The sequence below is a fragment of the Nerophis ophidion genome, linkage group LG03 (assembly GCF_033978795.1).
Source record: "Nerophis ophidion isolate RoL-2023_Sa linkage group LG03, RoL_Noph_v1.0, whole genome shotgun sequence".
NCBI classification, from domain to species: Eukaryota; Metazoa; Chordata; class Actinopteri; order Syngnathiformes; family Syngnathidae; genus Nerophis; species Nerophis ophidion.
In genome coordinates this window covers 47,450,078-47,476,489 of record NC_084613.1, presented here as the reverse complement: position 1 = coordinate 47,476,489, position 26,412 = coordinate 47,450,078, and the positions used below count along the sequence as shown (strand labels likewise).

Here is a 26,412-nt window from a genome sequence, read left to right as displayed (position 1 = left end):
AAACGAGATGGAAGGACTAAATAATCGCAAATATCCTCCACACTTCCTAATGAGCTTGAAGGGACACACAGCCCAGCTGAATGGAATCATAAAAGAGACGCTGAGAAGCATTGGAATAGCCCGCAAAAGAAGCCGTGCGCGAGGATCTAAAGCCGGTAAAAACAGGCGGCAGAAAATAACAGTTACAGAAGGACACAGACCGAGCCCCATGCAAAGAAGGAAAAGGGTGAGTGTCGTGGCTGAAATACGTTGTGTTAAACCTGACCGAGAGAAGCCGCGCATGCCGAAGTTAACTCTCTGCAACGCGCGGTCTTTGATAAACAAAACTGACGAATATGAACTGTTGCTGAAAACTTTAAATGCAGACATCGGGTGCGTTACTGAGACGTGGGCGCACAATAATATTCCGGATGAATCGTTGTCAGTCACGGACTACCAACTATTTAGGAGAGACAGAAGTGGAAAAATGGAGGGGACGTGGCCGTGTACTGTCATGAAAGACTGCAGGCAAAGAGAAAGAGGGACCTGGAGAGTGATGACTTTGAATGCGCATGGGTTCAAATACAACTGCGCCGGACCCCCAGCAGTGTCTCAACCATATTTGTGGGAAATCTATATCACCCACCATGGGCAGACAAAAAATCGTGCCAGGACCAAGTCCTGGAGTATTTAATAACTATCGTAGACACAATTAAAGCGTCTTCCCCCCATATGGGGCTATATTTATGTGGTGATTTTAATAAACTGCCCACAAAAATGCTGACCTCCTCCCACCCCGATATTCGGCAGTTAGTTAAACATCATACACGTGGGCAAGCCACCCTAGATCTAATTTTTACGAACATGGCTAACTTCTACGGCCCCCCAACCACCCTTGCCCCCCTAGGTGCAAGCGACCACAAGTGCTTGGTGCTGAGCCCAGTAAATACAACAGGGCAGAAACAACAGGTGAAGAGGAGGAGGGCTCGATTAGTGACCACAGAAAGAAAAGAGGCTCTGTCAACATGCATCGCTATGACTGACTGGTCTGCTGTCTATGAGGCTGTGGACATCACTGCCAAAGCAGCAAGTTTTAACAACTATATCAAGACAGCAATGGACATATGCATGCCTGTGCGACTGAAAAAAATTACAAATGCGGACAAACCATGGATGACAGAGAAAATAAAACAGGCCATAAAGAAAAGACAAAAAGCCCACAATAAATGGGGGAAAGTAGGAAAATGGAGAGAAATCAGAAACTCCGTCTAAAGACTTATACGCAAGGCAAAGATTAGATATTATAAAAATGAAATGCAAAACCTAAAGAAAAAGAACCCCAAGGAGTGGTGGGACTTCATAAATAAAGGACTAGGACGCGCTAAATCATCAACTGATGGAAGAATCAAAATACAAGAAGTTGAAGTGGACAAAGCTGCAGAAGCCCTGAAAAACTTATTTGCGGAGTCGTGGACTAAAGCAACACCCTATTGTGTATATCCCCTACCAAGAGCTATCCCTAGCGACATCTGTAGCATTGGTGAGATGAATTTAGCCCTCACTCAGCTGGACCCCCAGAAAGCAAGTGGGCCGGATGACATTCCCACCTGGCTGCTGAAAGAACATGCAGAGGACTTGGCACCGGTCATCACACATCTGGCCAACTGCTCTTTCCAACAGGGGTGTGTCCCCGATGTATGGAAAGAGTCAAATGTCTGTCCCATACCCAAAGGCCAAGACCCTGGCTCAATCTCGGACTGGCGTCCTAGCTCTCTAACTTCTTGTGTGGGGAAAACCATAGAACGTTTTGTGTTGAAAAAGTTTATGCCAACCGTGCTGGACGTGTGCAAAAATCAATATGCATATCTGCCTAAGCACAGTACAACAACGGCTCTAGTCAGGGCTTACCGAAACCGACTCCCAACCAACGATGGTGAGAGTACTGTTGGCAGATATGTCAAAAGCTTTTGATGTAATTGACCATGGCATCTTGATGCAAAACATATTGGACTTAGGACTGTGCCCATATCTGACAGCCTGGCCCCATAGTTACATCTCAGGAAGGAGACAGAGAGTGGTGGCAAATGGAGTTCATAGCCCCTGGATTAAAGTTACATCTGGGGTACTACAAGGGGGTGTTGTCTCCCCATATGTCTTCCTCCTTTACATGGCTACCCGGAATGCTGTGTTTGAGGACACCCTTGATGTGGGGTATGCAGACGACATCGGGCTATCGAGAGCGATCCCTATATCCAGCATCATGTCAGACACAACCATGTGCCAGGAGGCACAAAGGCTGGACGAATGGGCAGCAAATAAAAAAATGATACCTAACGGGAAGAAGTCAGTAGAACTCCGAATACGTTTTGCCCGTAATCCACCACAACCTCCTGCACTGATGTTGGGGGGACAGGAGGTCCCTGTCGTGGAAACAACAAAGTACCTGGGTTACCACCTCGACCAAAACCTCACTGGAGATGTGCACATCGAGAAGGCAATAAAAACCGCCTCCAAGCAGCTGCACTACCTCACAGTCATAGCGAGACATGGACTACCTACCGACGACCTTGTTACCATCTACACCACTCTCATCAGGCCATGTCTGGAATATAGCTCAGTGCTCTTAGTGGGCTGCTCCAAAAAACAACAGGCAGAGCTAGAGCGAGTCCAGAAACATGCCTGTCATTACAAGGAGAGCTGGAAACATCTCACAACCCCTACCATCACTCCAGACCAGGAGAGAGGAGGCTGCAGTGAAGCTGGTCAGGGATATGCATGATGAGCAACATCCTTTGCATGACCTGCTACTACCTCCAACACGAGGCAGCCGCACTGCCAGGACATTGAGGAACCAACATAAGCTGGCTGAACCCGAGCCCAGAGCAAAGACAAAGAGACTTAAAAACTCTACCCTGCACGCTGCAATTAAGCTGTATAATGACACTAATTAAATAAGTAATATAGTTATATACCAGAATGCTAACAGTTTCCATGATGCTGCTGCCCTGAGGATGTTCAAAATTTTTAAAATACTGTTGGTTCTTTTAATTTTTTATTGTTGTTTGTTTGATATCTATTGTAAAGTTCAGCTGTTTTTTCAGTGGGGCCTTGGCTCCACTGCAAGCATGAATAAATAAAGTCAAGTCAAGTCAAGAAGGGTAGAAGAGACCTCCATGTTATGTTCTTGGACCTAGCAAATGCCTTTGGGTCAGTTCCTCATGATCTCCTCTGGGTGGCATTCCATTATTTCAGTGTCCCGGATTCCATAACTGGTCTTGTCAAAACCTATTTCCAGGACCTACAGCTATGCCTGATAACTGGTGAGTGTACCACAGCATGGTAGCGACTTGAAATAGGAATAATGGCAAAGTGTACCATCTCACCTCTTGCTTTTACAATGGCTATGGAGGTCATCATCCAAGCCTCTAGTTGGGTGGTAGGAGGTCAAAAGATTAAATCAGGTCTTCGTCTCCCGCCCATCAGAGCCTATATGGATGATATGACAATCCTCACCACAACCAAGGCGTGTGCTAGGCGGCTGCTGAACAAGCTGCAGGAAAACATCCAGTGGGCCCGGATGGAAACAAAACCAAGCAAGTCCAGAAGCATCTCGGTGGTGAGGGGGAAGCTGATGAAACATCGATTCTGTGTGGTTGAGGAGGCTATACCAACAGTGTCTGAGAAGCCTGTCAAGAGTCTTAGACGTTGGTATCATGCCACCCTCAAAGACACGGGGCAGGTTGACCAGCTCAAGCAGAATACTATACCTGGCCTTGAAAACATCGATAAGACCATGCTCCCTGGCCGGTTGAAGCTGTGGTGCCTCCAATTTGGGTTGCTACCCAGGCTTTTGTGGCCTCTGACCATCTATGACGTACCAACCACAAAGGTAGAAAAGTTGGAGAGGATGGTTAGCGCATTTGCTGGGTCTTCCCAAATGCTTCAGTAACATCGGACTGTATGGAAGATGTGTTCTAGAGTTTCCTATTTCCAGCCTAGTAGAGGAGATTTAGTGTGCAAAGGTAAGGCTGGAAATGACGCTAACAGAGTCTCGTGACCCATGCGTTGCCCAAACAGCTCCTACCTTGGTGACTGGAAGGAAATGGACTGCAGCAGCAGCTACTCTGCAAGCAAAGAGGATCTTAGGCACAGAGACATCATTGGCCTCGTGTTGCAGGGGAGAGGAGGCCTTTGCCTTGGTGAAAGCAGACCGTTGTGGCATACAGATGCTCCAGCTCAGGGACAGACAGCTGGTTGTAGAGGAGGTACGTCGGCATGAGCAGGCAGCAAGATGTCCATCTCACAAGTCAAACAAGGACAGTGGATGAGCTGGGAAGGAGTCGAGAGGAGAAAGCTCTCATGGAGGGAGCTGTTGGGCATGGAGGCAGTTCACATCAGCTTCATCTTACGCTCCACTTATGATGTCCTTCCCTCCCCCTCCAACCTCAAACAGTGGTACGGAGAGGACCCCACATGCCCCCTCTGTCCATCTCCAGCTAACCTCAAACACATTCTCGTTGGATGCAAGACAAGTCTGTCACAAGGGCGCTACACCTGGCGGCACAACCAGGTTCTGAAGTGTCTAGCAGCCACGTTTAGAGGCCAGAAGAGTGAAGATCAATGCCCTGCCCCCGCCAAATGTACATCCTACAACCACAAGAGAGTTCATCCGAGAAGGTGCAGAGTCCACCAAAGGCCATATACCAGACATAGGCCAGCTCGGAAGGGCTCGTGACTGGAAAATGGCGGTGGATCTTGATCAAAAGCTCTGCTTTCCTTCAGAGATAGCCAGATCAAACCTCAGACCAGACCTTGTGCTCTGGTCCTCCTCAATGCATATTGTGTAAATAATAGAACTCACGGTTCCCTGGGAGGCTGCTGTGGAGGAGGCATTTGAACGCAAAAGCCTTAAGTACACCGAACTGGCAGCTGATGCTGAGCAGAATGGATGGAAAGCCAAGGTCTGCCCAGTGGAAGCTGGCTGCAGAGGTTTTGTGGGTCGGACAACAATCAGGCTGCTTGAGGACGTCGGAGTTCGAGGCCAAACCCTGCGAAACACCATCAAAGCCCTCTCAGGAGCAGCAGAGACAGCCAGTCGGTGGCTGTGGGTGAAGAGGAGAGACACCATCTGGAGATCTAGTAGGCAGAGGGGGGCTCACCTGGAACGCCAGGTGTTGCTTATGTGCCTGTCGTGGGCCTATCATTGAAACGCCGGTGAAAGAGGGTGCCCACCTGATGACCCCAATGAAGCTGACAACCATTCATCATCAACCATCTTTTTTGTAAGGGGCGCTGGAAGCCGGCAGACCCGTCAGCGATCCTGTTCTGTCTCCCTGTAATGTTTGTCTGATCTTGAATGGGAATGTGCTGAAAATTGTAATTTTCCTGACGGAATAAATAAAGTACTATCTATTCCCCTTCCTCCTCTCTGTCCCCCATCTTGCAATCCCACCCAACCAGGTCCAACACCACAACCGTTCTGAAGCAGCTCTGAAGGAGGTAACCTATTTTTTCCACTCTACTTAGGTTATTTTGTATCATGGGATTGTTTTTTCTAGTCCTAAAATTGAACTGAAATGAAGCCTCGCTGTCGTGACACATGCTGAATGTGGCTTGGTATTGTCTTGCTGAAATAAGCAGGGGCGTCCATAAAAAAGACGCCGCTTAGATGGCAGCATTTGTTGTTCTAAAACGTGCATGTACCTTTCAGCATTAATGGTGCCTTCACAGATGTGTAAGTTACCCATGCTTTGGGCACTAATGTACCCGCATACTATCACAGATGCTGGCTTTTGAACTTTGCGTCCATAACAGTCTGGATGGTTCGCTTCCCCTTTGGTCCGGATGACACGATGTTGAATATTTCCAAAAACAATTTGAAATGTGGACTCATCAGACCACAGAACACTTTTCCACTTTGCATCAGTCCATCTCAGATGATCTCGGGCCCAGAGAAGCTGGCGGCGTTTCTGGATGTTGTTGATAAATGCCTTCCGCTTTGCATAGTGGAGCTTTAACTTGCACTTACAGATGTAGCGACCAACTAGTGACAGTGGTTTTTTCAAGTGTTCTTGAACCCATGTGGGCCCATCCTTTAGAGATTGATGTCGGTTTTTGATACAGTGCCGTCTGAGGGATTGAAGGTCAAGGTCATTCATTGTTGGTCTCCGGCCATGCCGCTTACGTGGAGTGATTTCTCCAGATTCTCTAAACCTTTTGATGATACTATGGACCGTAGATGTTGACATCCCTAAATTCCTTGCAATTGCACCTTGAGAAACGTTATTCTTAAACTGTTTGACTATTTGCTCACGCAGTTGTGGACAAAAGGGTGTACCTCGCCCCATCCTTTCTTGTGAAAGGCTGAGCATTTTTGGGAAGCTGTTTTTATACCCAATCATGGCACCCACCTGTTCCCAATTAGCCTGCACACCTGTGGGATGTTCTAAATAAGTGTTTGATGAGCATTCCTCAACTTTATCAGTATTTATTGCCAATGTTCCCAATTTCTTTGTCACGTGTTGCTGGCATCAAATTCTAAAGTTAAAGATTATTTGCAAAAAAAAATGTTTATCAGTTTGAACATTAAATATGTTGTCTTTGTAGCATATTCAACTGAATATGGGTTGAAAATGATTTGCCAATCACTGTATTCCGTTTCTATTTACATCTAACACAATTTCCCAACTCATATGGAAACAGGGTTTGTACCACTATAATGACCATCATTGAAATACAGTAGGGTAGTAGGCCAAAGTATTCATTAAAAAACAAAGCAAAGGTTTTATTTAACAAACATGTTGGACACTGTAACATTACACACATTTTGAACAATAACACCTTCCTTGAATATAGGAAAATAAAAGACTGTATTTAAAATACCATTTGGTGGTACTCTTACCAACGTTTGAGATTCCCTGGTCTAATTTTATTTATATTCGCTATACACTAGTGATGTCAAACTCATTTTAGCTCAGGGGCCGCATTTAGGAAAATCTATTCCCACCTGGGCCGGAAGCGTAACATCATGGCATAATAACTTAGAAATACAACTAGGTCAACTTCAGATTGTTTTCTTTGTTTTGCTTTGAACCCAAAATAGAACAAGCACATTCTGAAAATGTATACACCACAAATAATCCTCTTGACTAAACGGTTCAAGTTAGATGAAAATTCTGAAGAAAAAATTGGTACAGGTGCAAAAACACCATGAACACAAACTTAGACTGGGGGAGTTGTTTCTATAAAGACGTGCATTAACTGTAATGTCTCACTCCCTCTCACATCTGTGAATGTACAGCATTATATTTTATCCTATTGAATTGAAACCTTGACATACTATAGTCACTTTACAACATATATAGATTTACTGTCCTCTGAAAATACTACTGAATACAATGAATTCAGAAAGTATTTACAGCGCTAGATTTTTTTCCCCACAATTTATGTTACAGCCTTATTCCAAAATGGAAAATTCTACACACAATACATCAGTGTGAAAATGTATTTTAAGAAATGTTTGCAAATATATTGCACTGTATGCACTGCAGCTGATTACACAAGTGAGTGACCCTCACAGTGAACAGATTGCCATACGCTTCCACTTCTTCTTTATGACATCATTGTCAATAAAAGACAATCCTAAAGGGGCGGCATGGCTTGGTTGGTTGGACGTCCAGGTTCGATCTCTGCTTCCGCCATCCTAGTCATAGCTGTCGTGTCCATGGGCAAGACACTTTACCTACGTGCTCCCAGTGGCCCCCACACTGGTTTGAATGTAACTTAAAGATGTACACACAGGCTTCACTATGTAAAGGGCTTTGAGTGTCTAAAGAAGAGTGCTATATAAATATACTTCACTAAAGGTATCTTTTTATTGTGCAATGCTAAGATATTAAAATAATACAGTATAGCAGGGGTCGGGAACCTTTTTGGCTGAGAGAGCCATTAAAGCCAAATATTTCAAAATGTATTTTAATAAGTTGGGGCGGTATAGCTCGGTTGGTAGAACGGCCGTGCCAGTAACTTGAGGGTTGCAGGTTCAATCCCCGCTTCCGCCATCCTAGTCACTGCCGTTGTGTCCATGGGCAAGACACTCTACCCACTTGCTCCCAGTGCCACTCATACTGGTTTAAATGTAAAAAATAGATATTGGGTTTCACTATGTAAAGCACTTTGAGTCACTGGAGAAAAAGTGCTATGTAATTCACTTCAGTTCTTATTCTTTTTAATAACATTGTTATTCTAAAGCTAACCAATAATAAATATAATACTTCTTACCATTAATGCAACTTCTTAAACAGGTGCGATAGGAAATGAATGGTTGGATTAAAATGCATGAGAATGTTTTATAATTTGAACGCCATTTTTAACACTGTGATTACCAACAGAATTATTCATTACTTATCGTGTTAAGCAATGTAAGCTAAGATTTATCTGAGAGCCAGGTGCAGTCATCAAAAGAGCCACATCTGGCTCTAGAGCTATAGGTTCCCTACCCCTGCAGTATAGCAAGTGATAGCAACCAGTGCACTATTTGCTGGCTGAAAACTAGCTCCACTAATCGCTAGCGGTCAAATATATAGTGCTAATTGCTATTAAATGGTAACATGAATACAATAACACAATTATGTATTCATGTTTTTATTTTAAACCTGAAAGGTATAGTAACATGTCACTACTTTTTATAAACTGCGTATTTGAATGAATTTAAGTGTGAACATTGCGCTGGGAATACAAATAATTATATTTAACAAAAAGTATAAATTAACATACATTTTTCTTCTCTGGACTGAGTTGTTGAAGACCTCCAATGTCTGTTGTGTTTAAAATACATTTGTGAACTGAACTGAGCTGTGTTCGAACGCCTTATGTTGTAAAACAGTCATACATACTAGAGAGGGGATCCTGCTTCAAAATATCCCAATTGTTACATTTTGTACCACAAGTACCCAGTGATGACAGCAATTGTGCAACCTCGGACAATGACCCCATCTTTACAAGAAATGCTTCTCACTGAGCTGTCCCCAGATTAGCAGAACCACTACACACCACATAACCATGCTGACAGTCACTCTGCCATCCAAGCTGTAAGTTCAGTTGTCCATTAAGAGGAAAACCTGCTCACCTGAACATTGTGTAATTCCTATGCACAAACGAGTCTGCACAATGCAATGTTAAGACGTTTTTATTCAATCAGTTTGAAAGAAACAAGTAAAAACAGTGTACAAAGTTTATATTATTTGTTTACTAAAGCTGGTGTCCTCAGTCTTGCAAATCGTATGGTAGGGATGGTACAAAAAAAGTTGCAATACAAATAAAAAATACAAAATGACTTTCCCTATTTTTCAGAAGGTGACAGGAAAAAGGGGATGTGCATTAGGAATAAGCAACAATCAGATTAAAACAAAACAAAAACATTTGAAGTGAAAACAGAATAAAAACAGTTACATTCAATAAGGCATAATGCACTTTAAAAAAATGATTATCCGTCATTTTAATCACATCGAAAACCTCATCACACTTTAAAGTGTGCTGGTTTAGCCCCAGCCTTGTTTTTAAAAAGGTTTGAATTCATCCACAACAATTGAATATCACACAGTAATTTAGTCTTTACCAACCACAAATACAAAGTCCAGATACAATCATTTTGGGGCAGCAAGGTGCATTTCATTGGCACATTAAAACGTGTTAATAATAGGTAAATGCTGGTCTCATATAAATAAGGAGTTGGCAAAGGGACATAAATCCCCTGTAAGACGCAAATTGGTGTTTTCCCCTGAAGCCCACTTTGTGTTACTACAGAAACATATCATGTTAAAGTGACCTCACTGAGGCTGCAGAGGAAGCACTGGATGGGAAACACCCAATACTTTACTAGAAGGAAAATCTACAAGAGAGAAGAGGTTCTGATGGGTCAGCCAGGGCCCGGCCGATTCGGATCGGAAGGGTAACCCCGAGAGGTGTTTGCTGTGCAGCATTATGAAAAAAAAAAGGAAGGCAACGAGAACTACAAAACATCTTTGTGTGCAAACACTCTTGAGGTTTACCTTAACAAGAATCAAACCCTCTTTGCCTTTCGCACAACTGATTCATTACAGCCACTGAGGTGTTGTGTATATGCAGGAAACATTAACTTTATTTCAGACGGTACATTCACTTTTGAGACTCTGTAAATGTCTTGAAAGGTTTGGTTTTGATTTGAAGAGAAGACAAGCAACAGGCACGCACACACGCGCACGCGCACACACACACACACACACACACACACACACACACACACACACACACACACACACACACACACACACACACACACGCACACACACACACACAGTGAATAATTGTATGTTTTTAGTTCATGGTACTATTTATTATTTCCACTTGAAATGATTGATTCCTGTTCAAATAGGATAGACAAAATAACAGCCCTTCTTGAAATTTATGGCAGTGGCCCAATTGTTGCATCAAAGTTAACGTGTGTGTGTGTGTGTGTGTGTGTGTGTGTGTGTGTGTGTGTGTGTGCGCTAGACAACATGATAATCGGAAGATGAAGACTAGTGTTAAGGGCGCGCTTGCACAGGAAAAAAACAACAACAAAAAAACGGCTCTGTTTGTGTACCCTTGCCCTTCCTGTTTCCTGCAGAACACCGGCTGGGCGATGAGGTGAGGTGATGTTCCGCAGAGAACGCAAGGAGGACGAGCCAGTCTTTATAGAGGGTGCAGTCAGGTGGAAGGGAAAGAGGTCATAGGTGGAAGGAGTTGACGGAGGGACCAGAGGAATGCGGAAGTGTGGTTCAGGCCACCCCACTGGCAGAGTAGGAGAACTGAGGGAAGTGGGGTCTCCGCTCGCTGTCGAAAGACTCCATGCTGTCGTCTGGCGAAAAGTGCAGGAAAATAAACAACTTGAGCCAAATGTGAAGTAATAATATAATTGTAAATAATGACCAAATTTTATAGAGCACACATATTCAACTTCATTGTTTCTGGGGTCAAATTTCCAGAAAGCATTTCATTATTTTTCTTATTTTCTATATTCCGGAGAACCTCTACAATTCACATTTGATTGTGTTGTAATATTTCTGTTAGAGTTACAGGAGCGCTTTGCTGTTTTTAAGGACCTTCTGCAAAAAAGCTTGTCAAAGGTCATATCTATGACAGTACTCCATAGCGGGTTTAAGAATCTGCTGGAAAAATGTGAATTTCTCAGAAGTTTTTTTAACTGAACTCATAGCCTACCAAGTTGAATAGTTGAATAATATTATTGTATCTTGTTTGCGTCGCGGCTTGCATAGCTTGTCCTTTCCTCCTGTGTGTGTCTGCGCTAAGCCAGCTAACACATAATGTTAAAAGAATGTTAGCTAATAGTTTTCCAATGGTTTGTAAGAACCAAAACTAAACTAAAACTAACATTCAGAGAACATTAGCAATAATGCCACATTTTAGAACCCTCTGTATTACTTTAACATACGTACATAATTCATATTTGAACATTTTTCCATAGATTGATGAATCACCCACGTTCTAACTGTGATGCATTGGAGAATCGATAATTTTTCCAACCTGTAAACACCTTGGTTACATAAATCACATTAGCGGAAAAAAATGGTCAAAAATGATAAAAGATTGCCTGGAGGAATGTCTCTTTGGACCCCAATGTTCTATGTTAGCTCGCAGGGTTGAAATTTCAATGCATGTATCAACCGATGTGTTAACAGTCGTCCAAGTTCCTAAATAGAACATGAGCACTGGATTGCTTTTAGGATTTTGCTGAAAAAATGTTTGTCTGCCAAATTTTTAATTGAACTCATGGTATCATTCCAGACAGATTTTTCCCCCATACCAATTGAATAGCCGCGTAATAGGGGTGCAACATTTACATCTAATTTTTTTAAAGAATAAATCAGGGATGTCCAAAGCTCATATTTTATTGGCCCACAAAACATTTTAAAGAGCAAATAAACACATTAAGGATTATAAAACCCCAGCCGAGTCATACCAAAGACTATATATATAGGACCCATTACGTCCCTGCTTGGCACTCAGCATCAACAGATGGAATGGGGGGTTAAATCACCAAAATTATTCCCGAGCCCGGCCACCGCTGCTGCTCACTGCTCCCCTCACCAGGGGGTGGAAAAAGGGGATGGGTCAAATGCAGAGTGTAATTTTACCACACCTAGTGCGTGTGTGACTATCAGTGGAACTATAACTTTAACATTGCACCAAAAAACTAAGAAAAAAATGCAACTGGCCCAAATCCTACCAAAAATGGGACCCTGAAAAACAAAATGGCTGACAACCTTTGCCTCTTTATGTATTTGGTCAAAAAGGCTTTGTTGGCGAAAGTAAAGAATACTAAGAAGAAATAAAAGATCTCAATTTAGATTAGATGATATACTAATTTGTTTTATTAGCAATAATAAAAAAGCTAATATGTGGATGTTTTGTTTGTTCAGCATGAATTGATTGTCATACATTGTGTGAATGTGAGTATAAATGTTTCTGTGTTGGCTCTGTGATGAGATGGCGACTTGTCCAGGGTGAACCCCGCCTTCCGCCCAAATGCTGTTGAGATAGGTTTTAGTGTTTTGAATGTAGAGAATTTGTCAGAGTAGCCCCGACATCATTCAGTTTTACTTTATTCCACCTCTGGAATGAAGTAAGGAATGATCTACCAAGCAAAATAATAATTATTACTGCTTTTATTTTTTGTGTGCCATTGAAAGTTACAACCGACACCGACATACACTTTGCATTTTTAGCAGAGGTGGGACCAAGTCATTGTTTTGCAAGTCACAAGTAAGTCTCAAGTCTTTGACCTCGAGTCTCGAGTCAAGTCCCAAGTCAAGACAGGCAAGTCCCGAGTCAAGTCCCAAGTCAAGACAGGCAAGTCTCAAGTCAAGTCCCAAGTCCTGTATTTTGAGTTTAGAGTCATTTCAAGTCCTTTTAACCACAGACTAATACATTTACACAGATTGTGTATGATTTTAAAACGCTGTATGTATTTACAGTATAATAAAAAAATTGTGCTGACATTGCACTTCATAATAGTACTATTAACCAGTTATTTTAAACATTTAACTCATTCCTTTACAGAATGAACACATTTGGAAAAACAAGTACAAATGTACTTATTTGCACAAAGGTGTTAACATTGTATTTCCATGGCATATAGCATTGGAACTAGTTGCACAGCAGTTTCTATCCTGTTCTTACCTTATCTCATTGATCTCATCTCATACTGTATGTGTGTTTATGTGTGCGTACACATGAAAAACATAACAAATACATGAAAATAACAAGGAACAGAGTTGTACTTTTTAGAATTCACGGCCCTATGGAAAATTAACCAGCCGCCACTGATTATGATGCATTCTCATTTTAGGCAAAGTATAAGACAATACTGTCTTAACAGTATAACTGTAATCAGGAATAAGTCTTCTAGTAACAATATTCAAATACTAACTTTGTTGGGTAGGACAGAATTTGCAGTTATTCTGAGACCAGTGAAACAGATTGGTGGTTTTAGCTGATACTAAGACTTTCAGGTGTTTATATACGTTTATGTTTAAGTTGGCAGACACTTTTATCCAAAGCAACATACATGAAAAATACATTTAAAACAATCATTGTAAACATGATCATTTAAGGGAAGAATGTAATAGAAAATATTAATACAAAGTGTCAAGACAGAATAAACTCTCTGCTGTCGCAGCAACAGAAATACAGTCTATAAGCTATATAGATATCTAATGTATTCATACATTGTTTATGTAGGATATTTGCATGTACATATAACCTAATCATATTGTTTCTTCAATTTAGAAATAGCTGACCGTTTTTTCCCCTTCTCTGGGATTATTATTCCCAGTTTTGATCTTGGACGTCTGGTTATTTATAGCATATAAGAATATTCTATTATTTTTAAGCAAACTATGAACACGCCAAGACATGTGTCCTTTATCATAGTTACACGTATGACAAAAAAGCGCGTGAATATAAGTGGTATTCAGTGAGGTAAAATGAATTAAATGTGCTGACAGTTCACTGCTCCTGCCAAATGAATTACCCTGAGTGGAGCGGATCACCACTCCAAGATGGCGGCCCCGCGTCATGTCAGCGGCAATAGGCAGTAGCGCTCGATGCTGCGTACCCTTATAAAATGTCTATTTTCATAACGTTAGCAGTGAGTTTACAGCCTCACTGATTCAACTAAACAGCAAATAAAAGTTACGTTATTCAGCCAATAAACGTTAGCTTACATTCAGAACTTACCCTTCTTTGTGCAACTTCAAATGTCGATCGAAGTTGGAAGTTGTTGCGTCTCTGTCTATAATCTTCGAACGAACCGCAGGCTTTGCATACGGCAATTCGTTTTTTGTTGACCAAGTCATAGTTTTTATACCCGAACAAAACAATTGTTGGCATAACTTTTCCTCACTGGCGTGTTGTTTGAGAGCTTTTTCGTTGGTTTTCCTGCAATTTGATTGGCTGAATGCTGTGTGACGAAAATAACGTGGATGTCATTTGATTGGCTGTTGTACTGACAGGTAGCGCACACGCTGTCATCGCACACACGCTGACAGACACGGACAGGTACGGAGCGCTCCTGAATAACTTTTTAATCGTTGGGTTTTGGGGAAAGTAGCAAGTCATGTCAAGTCAAAAGGCTCAAGTCCAAGTCATTGATGTTGAAGTCTAAGTCGAGTCGCAAGTCTTTTTACATTTTGTCAAGTCGAGTCTAAAGTCATCAAATTCATGACTCGAGTCTGACTCGAGTCCAAGTCATGTGACTCAAGTCCACACCTCTGATTCTTAGCATTCTATGTGTGGAGTGAACAGCATGAGTTTTGACTGACAGCAGGTTTAGTCGAACATGTTCACTAAATGCTGTAATTTAGTAACGCTGTTATTACCAACACTGGTATCAAGTAAAGTCACATGCTTAATGATAAAAATAAATTTTTAGCACATTGGAGAGGGGACTTGTAAAAGTGTTTACATTTTAACATCTTGAATGTGTTTTACACCATCTCAGTTGTTTAAAATGGATAATGTAAAAAGCAAGTTCCGTATAAACTGTCAGGCAGCTAATGGAACTCTAATTCAATTACTGTGGTAATGTAAAAAATAAGAGTTGTGGTCGGTTGTGAGAATGTCCATCCTAGGCCAACGTATGTTGCGTGAGGTGCCTGCGTCATTAGAGTTGCTAATGTTAGTCAAGTTAGCTCATGTTTGTTGAAGTGGAAACAACTGAAATAAAGGAGTCGAGTATAAAATAAAAAGCTGAGCTGCCTCATTATAATGACATGGCGTCAGAGTTAAGGACAACCAACCTACCGTCACCAAAGAATGGCGAAGCCGTTAAATTTTGCCATCCAGTAGAATTGGCGCTATGGAGACAGCCCTCTTAATGCTTTTGAACCTCAGAAGACCTTTTTTATTCAATTTGAGATCCAAAAAAGAAGAAAAGAAACACACATACGTAGCAATTTATCAAAGACCGCAACTTTAAGTTCATTTTCATCTATCGTTTGATGGATTGTCGTATTGCTTGCATTCTGACACGTGATTTCTTCTCGAAATGGGAAAAAAAAGTGGAGGTCAACCAAGCCAAGATGGCTGTTGTGCAGCAAGCAAACTGCCTACAAAAAGATTGCTGTCCAGAGTTATTAGTCGGTGGAGTTCCCAGACATAACGGACTATCCTGTGCTCCAACGACCTTCTACGCGACAAAACAGATGAAAACTTAATAAAACATAGTGTTCTACAAATTCTCTGTGTGACTGCGTCAGAGAAATTGGTATCAAGACTCTTCGGGATAAATATGCAGAGTTTTTGCTTGGATAAGGTTGTCTTACATAACATAACTTTGCGTCTAGCATCCATGTAAACAAAGTAACACCCGACAGCTGACACCTGTAAGTGTATATCTATTTAACAAAGTAACAATCACTGAATCATCACCATATTTGATTTTTGTCTTGTTATCATATGAACTCTGACAAATTAGTGTACAAAAAAACAAGAGGGGAGACGTAGAAGTACCTTTCCTGACAAAATATAATCGACTCGTGACTCTCTGGTTTGTTTGTTAAAATTTTAAAAAACATTTATCAAGATAATACTTCAATGGAAAATACTAAACAAGTAAAGTATAGCAAAATATATCAAACAAACCTTTAACAAAGTGGTCACTGCAAACTTGTCAGTTCTTCAACTCTGCTACCTTGTACTGAATTGTGGGATATTTTGTAAAATGTTGCACTCCTCCGCACTTCTTGATTACTTCTCGAGGAACTCAGAAGAAACAATTATCTTTTTCGCAATTCCAACAAATTGTACAGCCAAAAACAACGCAAGCATAGGGGTATTTTTCTTCAAGAAAGGCTTAATGTCGCCTGGCAGCCATTAAGAACAGACACTGCTTGACCACTACGCATATTCAAATAGCGTACATGAGTTGGATTTAACGTCAATAAAATAATAAATTGACTACCGGCCGAGTCCTACAATTGTATTACATGTTTTTGTTCCTCGAGACAATGCTTTTTAATGCCATTTAAGTCCGTAATTTTTCACGAAATCAATTTACTGACTCATAATGCCACACGGAAAGCCTAAATAAACAAAAAAGATTTGCTAAATGGTAAGAAGAAAAAAAAAGATTCACAGGATCATTATAAAATCTCTCACATTAAGATTTGTAATTAGTAAACTACTGTATTTGCAACAATGTTAGCCCCCAAGCTCTCCAGCAGAGGGCAGGCTGCTCTCAAGAGAGAGGCCTTATGAATTCACTATAAGTTATTTCTTAATTAGACATAAAAAGTAGCCCTAAAGTAATTTGTCACCCCCACAAAGTCTCCGAGGTCAGCTGATCAGTTCCATTTCAAAAACCTGCTTAAAATCCAGATCGTGCATTTATCACTGCTGTGGCTCCAAAACACTGGAACAATATCCCTCTTGCGCTTCGAATGGCTCCCTCTTTGATGAGTTTTAAATAACGTCTTAAAACAAATTTTTACTCTTTGGCTTCTAAACCAGCATTAAAGTTGTGAAATTTCAGTCTATTATATTTTCTTTTATGTACCTATTATTTTTATAGTTAAATTATTTATATTATTGACTCTCCTTGTATGTGTTTTAACTACTATGCAGCACTTATTTTTTTTAAAATGTGTGATAAATAAAGTGGATTGGATTTTCTTCTTGTATATCTTAACATTCAAGCATTTAAAACTTAAGCACACTTAAACTTAAATCCAACTTTCTATGGTTAGTCAATGATAATCTGTGGTGAGTATTGTTTAATTGATGAATGTGGCCTTGTTGTCCTGTTGTTTGGTGCTGTTCTGTTATGTATTTGGCATTAATTGTGACAGGGACGAGAGATTGAAATTAGCCTCTGGCTACAATCTTGCATATTTACACTCCCTGTTTTAAAACTAAAGTAAAATCAAATAAAACTCTGGAAAAGAAAAGGGACATTTTTAAAATGATATCTAAGTCTTGCATGACCTGTTCAGGAAACCGAGACGGTTCTAAATAACATCCAATATACATTTTGAAATTTTTTCTATTTTTGTGACAAATATGTCAAATAGCTTTACCTTGTCCGGGTGGCGTAATGGTGATGGTCTGTGCAGTGAACTCCTCATCAAAATATCGAGTGTCTGTCTCCGAGGTAACTTGGGGTTTGAAGGGCGGGACCAACTGTTTGAGGGTACCAAAACACGTTAGCGGGGAAAATGCATTTCTAGAAAGCGTGTGATGACAAGCTTGTCTTTTAAACCAACCTTTTTCTCATAAACGTCCTGCCATTCGATCCCAGCAAAGAACTTGTGGTGCATAATTTCCTTGGCATCATCAGGACCGCCACCTAACCTGGATAATCAATATGATGCATTATGTCTAATTAATGAACATAAGAATAAATGTAGATTTTTTAAAATTGGCCTGTTGAGTTTACACAGTCATATTGAGTAAACCTAACAGCAGGTGAAAAGGCTTAATGTGAATTTCTCCTTTTGTCTACAAGAGGCTGCAGTGCATTTTGGTTGAACATGACATGGTGACCAGGCTTGCATCACCTACATAAAAAGCATGACATCATAGCTGCCAATACATTCAACAAAGACAAACGTGACACAGTAGAGTGCCGACATTATTCATTAACTGTAAACAAACAACACCTCAATTGCAATCAAGTATACAAACCCCGTTTCCATAGGAGTTCTGAATTTTCATCTAACTTGAAGTGTTTAGTCAAGAGGATTATTTGTAGTGTATACATTTTCAGAATGTGCTTGTTCTATTTTGGGTTCAAAGCAAAACAAAGAAAACAATCTGAAGTTGACCTAGTTGTATTTCTAAGTTATTATGCCATGATGTTACGCTTCCGGCCCAGGTGGGAATAGATTTTCCTCCATGCGGCCCCTGAGCTAAAATGAGTTTGACACCACTAGTGTATAGCAAATATAAATAAAATTAGACCAGGGATTCTCAAACGGTGGTAAGAGTACCACCAAAGGGTATTTTAAATACAGTCTTTTATTTTCCTATATTCAAGGACGGTGTTACTGTTCAAAATGTGTGTAATGTTACAGTGTCCAACATGTTTGTTAAATAAAACCTTTGCCTTGTTTTTAATGAATACTTAGGCCTACTACCCTACTGTATTTCAATGATGGTCATTATAGTGGTACAAACCCTGTTTCCATATGAGTTGGGAAATTGTGTTGGATGTAAATATAAACGCAATACAATGATTTGCAAACAATTTTCTACCCATATTCAGTTGAATATGCTACAAAGACAACATATTTGATGTTAAAACTGATAAACCTTTTTTTTTTGCAAATAATCATTAACTTTAGAATTTGATGCCAGCAACACATGACAAAGAAGTTGGGAAAGGTGGCAATAAATACTGATACAGTTGAGGAATGCTCATCAAACACTTATTTGGAACATCCCACAGGTGTGCAGGCTAATTGGGAACAGGTGGGTGCCATGATTGGGTATGAAAGCAGCTTCCATGAAATGCTAAGTAATTCACAAACAAGGATGGGACGAGGGTCACCAATTTGTAAGCAAATTGTCGAACAGTTTTAGAACAACATTTCTCAATGAGCTATTGCAAGGAAATTAGGGATTTTACCATCTACGGTCCGTAAAATCATCAAAAGGTTCAGAGAATCTGGAGAAATCACTGCACGTAAGCGATGATATTACAGACCATCGATCCCTCAGGCTGTACTGCATCAAAAAACGACATCTGTGTGTAAAGGATATCACCACATGGGCTCAGGAACACTTCATAAAACCACTGTCAGTAACTACATTTGGTCGCTATATCTGTAAGTGCAAGTTAAAACTATATTGTGCAAAGCGAAAGCCAATCAACAACACCCAGGAACGCCGCCGGCTTCGCTGGGCCCGAGCTTATCCAAGATGGACTGATGCAAAGTGGAAAAGTGTTCTGTGGTCTGACGAATCCACATGTGTGGCGCATTATGAAGCGTAAAATACGACAACAAGACCCCGGACTGTTGAACAACTTAAGCTGTACATTAAGCAAGAATGGTAAAGAATTCCACTTTCAAAGCTTCAACAATTAGTTTCCTCAGTTCCCAAACGTTTATTGAGTGTTGTTAAAAGAAAGTGATGTAACACAGTGGTGAACATGCCCTTTCCCAACTACTTTGTCAAATGTTGCAACCATGAAATTCTAAGTTAATAATTATTTGCAAAAAAAAATAAGTTTAAGGGTTTGAACATCAAATATCCTGTCTTTGTAGTGCATTCAATTGAATATGAGTTGAAAAGGATTTGCTAATCATTGTATTCCGTTTGTATTTACATCTAACACAATTTCCCACCTCATACGGAAACGGGGTTTGTATTTCAACTGACTGAAATGAAACGTGTCATGTGCTCAACTGAACTGAATAACACAGATTAGAGAAGTTATGTCTTTGCCTGCATGAGTGTATTTACTCAGCAATTTCCACAAAACTTTGGGACGAAGTGGGAAACTGCATAAAGTGAGATAAATGCAGACCCAAGTAAACTGGCAACTGCCCTCTAGAAGACAAAGGTGGTCTTCCTTGGTGAGGATTTTGGCCTTAAAGTTGAGAAAAGGTGCTTTTTATACAATAATACATAGCTGTAGTATGCTTTAGGATATTCTGGAGTGTCTTGTTTCGTTATGCCATTAATTTTTATCACAAACAACACCAGATGATCAATAAATTGAAGGCTTTTTGATCAATTTCCAGTTGATCAAACCTCAAAGGAGACTCACCTCTGCATGGGGTCTTTTTTGAGGAGTCCGGAGAGCAGAGAGCGCGCCTCCAGACCGAGTGTCCGTGGAAAGCGGATGTCCTCCATGAGGATAAGTTCGAACAGTTTCTCGTGGTCCTGGTTGTAAAACGGCAGCCTACCGCACATCATCTCATACATCACCACGCCGAGACCCCACCAGTCCACAGCACGGCCATAATCGTTGTCCTCCAGTACCTTTGGAGAGTTGACAATTCAATGCAAGAACTGAATAGAGAACACCTACCTTTACAAAGAGAGCTATTCATTTAACAGTATATTTATATGGGTAAATATATGCATAGGATGTTATTGTAGATTGTCCAGGGGTACTTACATGTGTGGCCAATGAGAGCAACTGTTGCTCATTAATGTGTTACCAAAATTACCTGTTCTCCCCATGAGCTGTGGTTTTAAGACAGGCCGCGTTTACACCGACTCACATCAGGAGGGAGGATAGTGTTTCCCCTTGAGCCCTACATATTTAATAACCCCAGGGCCCTTCGCACATACAGATCAATAAGCTGCTGAGGTGTGCAGGTTGCTAAAATAAGCAAATGTGAGACAACAAACCAAGATAAGGCTTCTGTACATAGGCTGCCAAATGTGCACACCCCAGGAAAAAAAGCCAAGTATTTTGTCTCAAAGTAAACACTTAATGAGACAAACTCTATTGGTGGTGTGCTCTTCACCTGTTGCATAAATAATGTGCTGCTGAGCACAGTTGTTCCAAGGTCCCTGGAGACTTGTACTGGATTCTACCTCTCCAGGCGGATGTTGAAGGTGAAACGAAGACGAAGAGAACAGCCTGTCCTCTTAAAGCTCAAGGAGCGCGATGGTGGGCAATTCACACCCAAGAATAGCAACTTTACTTAAACCACATGGGTGGATTAATAGAATTAGATATGGAAAAAACTGTCTACAAGCCAGACAGGAGTGTGCTGCTAAACAGATGACCGCATGTGTCCCTAAAAGGACCAAAACTGCCGCGTGCGTGCGTGCACACATGTGTCTGCGAGCGCCATTGAGGACGACTGGGAGAGCGGGGTTGGAGGGAAGTAACAAGAAGCCTGAGCAAGGCTTAGATTACTAGGCCGTCTCTATTTCCAGCGTTGCTGTCGTGTGATTCACACCGTGCGACAGCTGGGCCCGCAGCTGCCCCATATATGTAGAAGAGCGCCACAGCTGTGAAGTTGCCAGGAGCGCAGGAGCCAAGCTCATCCCTCATATACGTAAGCAGGACTGCCTGCTTGGGCCCCTGACTCAGACTAACACTGTTACACTACCCCCAAGACTGGGGTGCCAAACTCCTTTTCATTGCGGGCTACATCTGAGGGCCGCTTTCTTCATGATACAATTACCTATGCATTTAATTATTTTAACAGATTGATTAATTACTTGCTTTGAAATCATAAGTTTTGGTGACAACCAGATATTTAGGTATTTACTTTTAAGTTAAGTTAAGTTAAGTTAAAGTACCAATGATAGGTGTGGCGAAATTTGTCCTCTGCATTTGACCGAACCCCTTGTTCACCCCCTGGGAGGTGAGGGGCGCAGTGGGCAACAGAGGTGCCGCGCCCGGGAATCATTTGTGGTGATTTAACCCCCCATTCCAACCCTTGATGATAAGTACCAAGCAGGGAGGTAATGGTCCCATTTTTATAGTCTTTGGTATGACACTTGATAAAAAAAATATTTAGAATGTCTTGTTGCATGATTACATATTTCTTATTACATAGCATTATTTCCAGACTTTTTACAGATCATATAAAATCAGTCCCTCCAAAATTTAAAAGGCTTCTTTTGTAATTGTTGCTGCCTAAGATGCCTGAATTTGCTGCAGCATTTTCAGGAAGTTGCTGCAAAAGTTGCCGTTTTATAAGGCTTGTTTGTGATTTTATGAATTTGTCATCAATATTTTATGTGTTCCCTGTACCCTTAACCTTAAAAAGCATAGACATTTAACAAAAACCCAAAAAATAACACATTCTATATTTGACTCATTTTATACCACACAGACTTGAAATTAAACACAAGGCCTAGGGTTTTCCAAACTTTTTCCTTTTTGGGGCCTTTTTAATTTTTGATTTGTAAAAAATGCTAAAAACAGATGTTATATATATATATATATATATATATATATATATATATATATATATATATATATATATATATGTGTATATATATATATATATATATGTATATGTATATGTATATATATATATATATATATATATATATATATATATATATATATATATACGTACACACACACGCACACGTACACACACACACACAACTCTTATTTTTTTGTTATGGAGTGATTGGTCACAAAAAAACATTCATGAAGTTTGATCCTTTAATGAATTTATTATGAGTTTACTGAAAATGTGACCAAATCTGCTGGGTCAAAAGTATACATACAGCAATTTTAATGTTTGGTTGCATGTCCCTTGGCAAGCTTCACTGCAATAAGGCATTTTTGGTTGCCATCCACAAGGTTCTGGTTGAATTTTTGACCACTCCTCCTGACAAAATTGATGCAATTCAGCTAAGTTTGTTGGTTTTCTGACATGGGCTTGTTACTTCAGCATTGTCCACATGTTTAAGTCAGAACTTTGGGAAGACCATTGTAAAACCTTAATTCTAGCCTGATTTAGCCATTCCTTTCCCACTTTTGACATGTTTTTGGGGTCATTGTTTCATCTGACCACAAACCTTTCCTCCAGAAGGTCTTATCTTTGTCCATGTGATGTCAAATGAAACAAAAATTGAGCTGTTTGGCCACAATACCCACCAATATGTATAGAGGAGAAAAGGCATGGCCTTTAATCCCAGGCACACCATCCCACCGTCAAGCATGGTGGTGGTAGTATTATGCTCTGGGCCTGTTTTGCTGTCAATGGAACTGGTGCTTTAAATGGGGTAATGAAAAAGAAGTATAACCTCCAAATTTTTTCAAAACAACCTAATATCACCAGCCTGGAGGTTGGGTCTTGGGCACAGTTGGGTGTTCCAACAAGACAATGACCGCAAACACATGTCAAAAGTGGCAAAGGAATGGCTGAATCAGACTAGAATTAAGATGTGAACAATGCTGAAGAAACAAGTCCATGTCAGGAAACCAACAAATTTAGCTGAACTGCACTAATTTTGGCAAGAGGAGTGGTCAAAAATTCAACCAGAAGCTTGCCAGAAGCTTGTGAATGGCTACCAAAAGCGCTTTATTGCAGTGAAACTTGCCAAGGGACATGTAATCAAATATTAACATTGTTGTATGTATACTTTTGACCCAGCAGATTTGGTAAAATTTGCAGTAGACCCATAATAAATTCATAAAAGAACCAAACTTAATAAATGTTTTTTGTGACCAACAAGAATGTGCTCCAAACACTTTATCACAAAAAAATAAGAGTTGCAGAAATTAATGGAAACTCAAGACAACCATGACAATAGGATCTTTACAAGTATATGTAAACTTTTGCTCGTTACTGTCTGTGTGTGTGTGTGTGTGTATATATATATATATATATATATATATATATATATATATATATATATATATATATATATATATATATATATATATATACACACACACATACATATATTTATACATATATAAATGTTGACCAATGAACCACCATTACATGTTATGTAGACCAAGAGGAAGTGTTTATCATGTAGACATAATTAATATAGGTGCAGATCAAGTTTCCCTCAAGAAGGTAATGTATGATTATCGTCTTTCAAAACATGAAACATACTGTATATAGTTGTTTACATTAAGTAAAAGACGTGTGAAATTCTTTGACATCGAATATACAACTTTCTATTCATACAACTCATTACATTAGTTTGTACAGTGTCAATGTAAATGATAAAAATTGTTAATTGTTTGTCATTTTATATTGTCTGCTGTATGTGGTTAACATGGCAATTATTGTTGATGATAATCAAATGACAATTTTGACATGAAATTTACTTTAATGCAGTTTACTGGACTATTTGAAAAGCAAAACTTCTAAAGACGTAATCAGACCTGTTTCTCCTTTCTCCCTAAATAATGCATTTTTGTCTAATGTCACACATCAAATGAGTCAAATCAAGGTATACAATTTAATTGTGATCCCAATTTGCATTATCCCGCACTGGAGGAAGTCTGCACTATGACAAGTGCTGTACAAATACATAATACTGTTAATACTTTCTGATGCTTGACATCACACCCTTATTACTAAGAAAATACTTCGGAAACCTGAGTTTTAAAACTTTGTGTATACTGTAGACATGTTTCTTTGGCTTTGTATAATGTGGATGTGTGTGAATATTTTTTTGTAATTTTAATTATTTTGTGAACTTTACATTTAAGTGTGTGACATTTCAGATTACCATTTTCTTTTTTTTTATCTCTAGTTCACTATTGTGCCTTGCAGGAAATAAATGTTTTCTGGCATGGACAATACCTGAAAAAGCCGCCAGGCCTTTCAACTGGCGGCCGGGTATGACACCACACGGGCCTGCAAGTTCAGTTAAAATAACTAGGGGGAGATACTAACATTTTTTCAGCAGATTCCTAAAAACACTAGAGCACTGTCATATAGATCAGTGTTTCCTAACCATTGGGCTGCCAAAAAAATATCTGTTTTCTATTCTGTGGTACATAGGCCGCATGTATTTTTGAGATTTTTAAATGTATTTTTCATCAGTTTTTTATCCTTCCTTTGCAGTATATTTGATTAGTATTGCATTTTTCAATCAGCCTGAACTGAGCCTTGTTAGGTATGGTGTTGTATGTGCTGGTTTATGTATAACGGATAATTATTTTGGTGATTAACACTTGGTCACATGTTAGAATAATTCTGTGTAAGTTATCACACAACTCTTATGCTTAAAGGCTGTTGCTATAGTTGCTATCAATTGTGCTGAAGTTGTACTTTTCTATCTGTGGAAAGGGACAATTTGCAATTTTGGATTGCGAGTTGTCTCGTATCAGTGTTTGTGTCCAGAACATCGAGTACCGTGACGCAGACAAAGCAGAGACAGGGCCATTCCACGAGTGTGAGCACATTTCCATTTCTGAATAATCATATATTGTGTCTAACTGGGGCTGCTGAAATTACCCCCCTTCCTTCAGAAGCAGCCTCAGCGATGTAACCATGGATCTCCCGAATAAATAGTGAAGCACGTGGGCTGTGCCTGAGAGCGTAGGTTGGAACTGTAACTAAGTGTACAGCACAATACGTCTCTCCTCATTTAGTTAAATTGAACCGTGTCTCTGCATGATTCCTTGCTTCTTGTCTGTTTAATATATGTCATCATTGTTTAAACCTGACACAATATGATATTGTGAACCCCAAAATATAATTTTAACAGATTTAGACCTGTTAAACTGTAAGTAGGTTATATAATTAAAATCAATATTATTGTTAAACTACTAATTTGGTGTCAAAATTTGAGTGGGCCTCAGGAAAATGTTGGGGCCCAAAATATATGATCTTTGACTACCTTTTTTGCAGTAGGTAGTTTAAAACAGCAGAATAGTCCTGTTTTATAGACAAAACATTTACCCAGAAATTCATAACTCTGACAAAAGAAATAGATCAAAAATCAACTGTCCACTGAAGAAGACGCTGTTTGTCAGGAATATACAAAATACAAATATTAGTGAATAAAAACAGTAGGCCCTCCGATCTTTAACTTACTTGAAATGTGGCCCCCCAAAACAATTTAGTATAAAAGCCCTGGTTTAGAGTTTAGTTGATCTAATTTCAGAGTAATTAAAAATAGAAACTGTGTGGAAATAGTTTAAATAAGGTTTAGTGTACTGAAACTACTTTTAAGAGGTGGCGATGGGAATGTGGCCCACAACTTTTTCCAAAGACACAGTAGCTGGTGATTGGGCCACCCACCCCCGATCTGAATGGAATATTCCCAGACGGTTCAGCATTCCTGCACAGCTCACACAACAAGGTCATTGTTTACTGCAGAACAACCTGTAACACTGCCTGGGCCGCACTCCATAGAGACGCTCGCCAGCGACCCCGTTGCCATGGGAACAGCCGCTGATGTCTCCTCGCTCTCGGCTGGAGCTGTCATACACAG

The 26,412-nt window shown here is 40.1% G+C and overlaps 1 protein-coding gene across 1 annotated transcript in view; it reads right to left on the bottom strand.

The window, feature by feature from the left end:
• Nucleotides 1–9,150: 9,150 nt before the first annotated feature.
• Nucleotides 9,151–26,412, bottom strand: part of akt1 (v-akt murine thymoma viral oncogene homolog 1) — a 94,789-nt gene continuing 77,527 nt past the window's right edge. The window contains exons 11-14 of the mRNA XM_061895422.1: nucleotides 20,291–20,505; nucleotides 17,781–17,868; nucleotides 17,595–17,697; nucleotides 9,151–10,855 (exon numbers count right to left, since the gene is read on the bottom strand). Coding sequence (XP_061751406.1) covers nucleotides 10,776–10,855; nucleotides 17,595–17,697; nucleotides 17,781–17,868; nucleotides 20,291–20,505 — 486 coding nt within the window. The 3' untranslated portion in view covers nucleotides 9,151–10,775. The remainder of the gene's footprint in view (nucleotides 10,856–17,594; nucleotides 17,698–17,780; nucleotides 17,869–20,290; nucleotides 20,506–26,412) is intronic.